Source organism: Carcharhinus amblyrhynchos, chromosome 3 (assembly GCF_965287045.1).
Source record: "Carcharhinus amblyrhynchos chromosome 3, sCarAmb.v2.hapA, whole genome shotgun sequence".
Taxonomy (NCBI): Eukaryota; Metazoa; Chordata; class Chondrichthyes; order Carcharhiniformes; family Carcharhinidae; genus Carcharhinus; species Carcharhinus amblyrhynchos.
In genome coordinates this window covers 137,342,385-137,348,384 of record NC_137326.1, presented here as the reverse complement: position 1 = coordinate 137,348,384, position 6,000 = coordinate 137,342,385, and the positions used below count along the sequence as shown (strand labels likewise).

Genomic DNA, 6,000 nt, shown 5'->3' with positions numbered 1-6,000 from the left:
CAGCCCATCGTCTCTGCATCGTGTCTCCGAAACAGTGTCTCACCAAGCACGTGTCCCCGTAGCCTCACATACTTACCTATACATCTTGGGACAGTAAGGGGCAATTTACCATGGTCAGTCTACCTGACCAGCACATCTTTGGACTGTGGGAGGAAATCAGAACACCCGGAGGAAACCCACACAGACATGGGGAGAATGTGCAAACTCCACACAGACAGTGACCCAACGCTGGAATCGAACCCAGGTCCCTGGAGCTGTGAAGCAGCAGTGCTAACCCACTGTACCATTCTTACATGCACAGAGATCAGAACAATCGTAGAATCCCTGCAGTGCAGAAGGAGGCCATTCAGCCCATCAAGTCTGCATTGACCCCAATCGCACTCAGGCCCTCCCCACAGCCCCACACATTTACCCTGCTAATCCTTCTGACACAAAGGGACAATTTAACACAGCTAATCTTCGCATTTTCACAAACTCCCGACTCGGGTCACTGTCTGTGTGGAGTTTGCACGTTCTCCTCATGTCTGCGTGGGTTTCCTCTGGGTACATAGAACATAGAACACTACAGCACAAACAGGCCCTTCGGCCCACAAGTTGCAGCAATCGCATCCATACCTACCAGGCCATAGAACTATCTGTAACTCCAATCCCATTAGATCCCTTATACTCATCCAGAAGTCTTTTAAAAGACCCCAGTGAGTTTGCCTCTACCACCACCGACGGCAGCCGATTCCACTCACTCACCACCCTCTGAGTGAAAAGCTTACCCCTAACATCTCCTCTGTACTTGCTTCTCAGCACCTTAAACCTGTGTCCTCTCGTAGTGACCATTTCAACCCTGGGAAACAGCCTCCAAGAATCCACCCTATCCGGTTTCCTCCCACAGTCCAAACCGGGTTTGGACCACAATCCAACTGGGTACTCTGGTTTCCTCCCACAGTCCAAAGATGAGTGGGTTAGGTTGATTGGCCATGCTAAGAAATTGCCCCTTAGTATCTAGGGATGTGTAGGTTAGAGGGATTAGTGGATTAGAGGGATTAGTGGATATAATATGTAGGGATATGGGGGTAGGGCCTGGGTGGGATTGTGTTCGGTGCAGACTCGATGGGCCGAATGGCTTCTTTCTGCACTGTAGGGTTCTATGATTCTACGATTTTTGGAGAGTGGGAGGAAACCGGAGCACCTGGAGAAAAGCCACACAGACACAGGGAGAATGTGCAAACTCCACACAGACAGTGACCCAAGGCCGGGAATCAAACCCAGGTCCCTGGCGCTGTGAGGCAGCAGAGCTACCTCGCTGTGCCACTCTGCACTGAGTTGAGAAGTTTTGTGTCTGAGTTATAAGTGCGTGAGGAAAGTTGTGAGATGTTGCCCATTGCAACGAAACAAATGCCTCGGGGAACTGGCGAGTGGGAAGTGCCTTATCCAGTCAGAATTACGAAATTCATTCGTAAGAAAATGACACATTTAATTTATTTTTTTTTAAAAAAAGCTTCAAGCTTGACTTAATACGTGCTGTTAAAACAGCTACACACAAAATGAGAAAAGGAGGTAGGTTAAAAAACAGGAAATTACATAGATCAATCCATGACAACACTCTAATCCGTAATCAGCCATGCCCCGCAGCTATTTAAGGAAAGAATATTCTTCACATCACTCAGGTCAATCGGAACCATGTAGACAGATACACAAGAGGGCTCTATAGAGGAGTAGAACTCATCAAACTCCCAATTAACACACACTACGTTGCCACTTTTGGTTCCTGCCCCTCCCCACCCCCTTCCCACCCCACCTTCATTGGGTATCCAGAAGGAAAAGCAGTGACGTTTGGAAATGAAGGGTGCCAGTAAGACCCGTCCAAACTGGTCTCATTGCCCTTAAAAATCCAACTCCAGTATCACTGCTGCCAGTCCGGCTTTGCTGCCTTTTGCCCAAATAAGAACGTCTGCTTTTCCCTCCTGGAACAATCCGCGATTAGGAATCGGTTTCTCGTTTTTTTGGCATCTGCATTTTCGAAACAACCAAAGCGCCGTCAAAGGCGGTTCAAGGTCGGGCACAGGGCTGAGTCACAAACATGACCCAGCTCCCTGGTGCCAATCCTCAGCCTGCCCTTTGTGCCAGCGATGTGGTCGCTGCTTAGCTGTCCTCGGCAACGGCCTAGTCAGCACTCAACTCAAGGGCAACCGGTGGTGGTGGGCAACAATGCTGGCCTTGCCAGCGATGTCCGCATCCCCATAACACTAGTCTAAAAAAAAATGTGGGAATTAGCCACACCATCCTGAGGCCATTGGGATAAGTTTAGGATGTGAGCCCTGGGGGTGGGGGAGGGGGGGTTGAGTTAGGGGGATAGAGGGCATTCTGGGGAAGATATTTGAAATGCCCTCGTTGGTTGGCACTTTTAGCAGCTGTTAAACCTGACACCAACCCTTTTAAACCTTTAACAAAAACTATACCAGTGAGATAACCCTTCAATACCCTTCTCTGTCTCAACCTTTCTCCTCCCTCTATCCTCTCGCTCTCTCCACCCCTTTTTCCCTCTCTCTAATCCCTCCCAAAATTGATAGTTGGCCGAAGGGGAAGGCCCCACTTCCTCACAAAGTGACACTGTGGATTTGGCTGCGACCAGTCAGTTCACCCACAGAGGAAATTCCTCAGATTAAACACCGCTGGTCTGGAGGAAACCCATGAACTAACTATTGGCCTGAAACCTAACACTAGTAGTCAAAGTGTAAATTCACTCTCGCAAATTAAGCTGCCCAGCTACAAACTGAGCTTTTCGTCTAAACTAAGGATAGAATTGTTATGCTGTTCCATCAACTTTGAAATTAAGAGTAATTCACCTTTTTACAAATGTCCTTTTCCCTGTTATGAGTAAAAGCTTTACTCCATTGTTAGAAAGATCAATATTGACAGCCCCTTCAATCCCACACCAGGTACCTCGCTTCGAATGCTTACAAGGAACCTAAAATTTTTGGAAACAATGGCATGGGTTCATTTGCCCGCTGATACCACCTACGCCCAGCTCTCCAGGCTGCACTCCCAGCTCCCTCCCCTACCCTGTATGTCATTAGCACTATACTCTACCCCCTTTCCCTACTCAGTTCTGGTGAGAAGGTGCCTGCGGGAAAACAACCCCACAATCCTCGGGACCTCCTGACACTAAGGAGTCTTCACAGCTGGTCTCAATGCGGAGGGTTTCCCCTCAGAGACGGTTGCCACGCGCACAAAGTTTACCGGAACGTTTAAAAAAAAATCATCATCATCATCATCACTATCACCTCAAGAAACGCGACACAGGCTTGTTATATTGCATTAGTCCTTTTATATCCAGAACGTCAAGAGGCATTTCCCTTTGTAAAGGTTAGGAATCGCTCTCGGTTGTCGACGTCCGTTGTCTCAGTGCGAGTCTGAACAGGAAGCGTGCTCTCCGTCTCGTTACCAGTTCATCATCGAGTTCCTGTTCAGGGTCATGAAGAAGACTTGGCTACTTCCACCCGAACGCACCGATGCAAAGAAGACCTGGGAATGAGAGAGGGTCAGCGTTTGACATACTGAGTGTTAGCAGAATGTATACAAATGGCTTCCATGCTACAATTTAATCAAGAGATTCAGGGATGGGGGTGCGGGGTCAAAAGGAGGGTTATTTATATATAAAATAATAGACTCCCAGGAGTGAGTTACAGACTGGAATCTAATCGAGGGGTTCGGGGTGGTTTATATATAGAATAACAGATACCCGGGAGTGAGTTACAGACTGGAATCTAATCGAGGGGTTCGGGGTTGTTTACATATAGAATAACAGATACCCGGGAGTGAGTTACAGACTGGAATCTAATCGAGGGGTTCGGGGTGGTTTATATATAGAATAACAGATACCCGGGAGTGAGTTACAGACTGGAATCTAATCGAGGGGTTCGGGGTTGTTTACATATAGAATAACAGATACCCGGGAGTGAGTTACAGACTGGAATCTAATCGAGGGGTTCGGGGTGGTTTATATATAGAATAACAGATACCCGGGAGTGAGTTACAGACTGGAATCTAATCGAGGGGTTCGGGATGGTTTATACATAGAATAACAGATACCCGGGAGTGAGTTACAGACTGGAATCTAATCGAGGGGTTCGGGGTTGTTTACATATAGAATAACAGATACCCGGGAGTGAGTTACAGACTGGAATCTAATCGAGGGGTTCGGGGTGGTTTATATATAGAATAACAGATACCCGGGAGTGAGTTACAGACTGGAATCTAATCGAGGGGTTCGGGGTTGTTTACATATAGAATAACAGATACCCGGGAGTGAGTTACAGACTGGAATCTAATCGAGGAGTTCGGGGTTGTTTACATATAGAATAACAGATACCCGGGAGTGAGTTACAGACTGGAATCTAATCGAGGGGTTCGGGGTTGTTTACATATAGAATAACAGATACCCAGGAGTGAGTTACAGACTGGAATCTAATCGAGGGGTTCGGGATGGTTTATATATAGAATAACAGATACCCGGGAGTGAGTTACAGACTGGAATCTAATCTAGGGGTTCGGGGTGGTTTATATATAGAATAACAGATACCCGGGAGTGAGTTACAGACTGGAATCTAATCGAGGGGTTCGGGGTGGTTTATATATAGAATAACAGATACCCGGGAGTGAGTTAGAGACTGGAATCTAATCGAGGGGTTCGGGATGGTTTATATATAGAATAACAGATACTCGGGAGTGAGTTACAGACTGGAATCTAATCGAGGGGTTCGGGATGGTTTATATATAGAATAACAGATACCCGGGAGTGAGTTACAGACTGGAATCTAATCGAGGGGTTCGGGGTGGTTTATATATAGAATAACAGCTACCTGGGAGTGAGTGACAGACTGGAATCTCATCGAGGAGATTGGGTGGATTTATATACAGAATAACAGATACCCGGGAGTGAGTTACAGACTGGAATCTAATCGAGGGGTTCGGGGTGGTTTATATATAGAATAACAGATACCCGGGAGTGAGTTACAGACTAGAATCTAATCTAGGGGTTCGGGGTGGTTTATATACAGAATAACAGATACCCGGGAGTGAGTTACAGACAGGAATCTAATCCAGGGGTTCGGGGTGGTTTATATATAGAATAACAGATACCCGGGAGCAAGTTACAGACTGGAATCTAATCGAGGGGTTCGGGGTGGTTTATATATAGAATAACAGATACCCGGGAGTGAGTTACAGACTGGAATCTAATCTAGGGGTTCGGGGTGGTTTATATATAGAATAACAGATACCCAGGAGTGAGTTACAGACTGGAATCTAATCGAGGGGTTCGGGGTGGTTTATATATAGAATAACAGATACCTGGGAGTGAGTTACAGACTGGAATCTAATCAAGGGGTTCGGGGTGGTTTATATGTAGGATAACAGATACCCGGGAGTGAGTTACAGACTGGATTCTATCGAGGGTTTTGGGGTGGTTTATATATAGAATAACCCCAAAGTGAGTTACAGATTGTGACAGCATCTGTGGAGAGAGAATCAAGTCAACAGAAGGTTCATCCAGACTTAAGTGTCTACTCTCTCTCCACAGATGCTGTCAGACCTGCTGAGTTTTCCAGCATTTCCAGATTTGTTGCACACATGTAGACTCACCTGACAGCTACCAGGGGAATCGGACACTGATGTATTCAGGTATAATTTAATCCAAGTTCAACATAGCCCCCACCCGGGTAAATGTGCGTTCCCCCCAATCCTCCCCCACACCCCCACAGGGTCAATGTTTCCCCCCCGCCACCTCGAGTCCATGCGGTTGAATGCAGTTTACTTTGGAAAACCAAGTTTCTCACCTTGTCATTCCGCTCACAGAGAAATTTCAAGCGTTGAGCTCTCTTGTGCATGAAGACGCCGTCGAGGTGTCCCGTCTCCACTGACCGAATCTCAATGGCCTTCTCGCCCCAGCCCATTATCTGGCTGGAGTGGATGTAGGCTGTGGTGAATAGACAGAAGCTGCGTTAT

The 6,000-nt window shown here is 47.0% G+C and overlaps 1 protein-coding gene across 2 annotated transcripts in view; it reads right to left on the bottom strand.

Moving 5' to 3' along the window:
• Positions 1–1,454: 1,454 nt before the first annotated feature.
• Positions 1,455–6,000, bottom strand: part of LOC145341169 (TRAF2 and NCK-interacting protein kinase-like) — a 209,296-nt gene continuing 204,750 nt past the window's right edge. For both annotated transcript variants that reach the window (XM_080186088.1, XM_080186087.1), the window contains 2 exons: positions 5,832–5,971; positions 1,455–3,519 (listed from right to left, as the gene is read on the bottom strand). In XM_080186088.1, the coding sequence (XP_080042214.1) occupies positions 3,436–3,519; positions 5,832–5,971 (224 nt within the window). In that variant the 3' untranslated portion in view covers positions 1,455–3,435. The remainder of the gene's footprint in view (positions 3,520–5,831; positions 5,972–6,000) is intronic.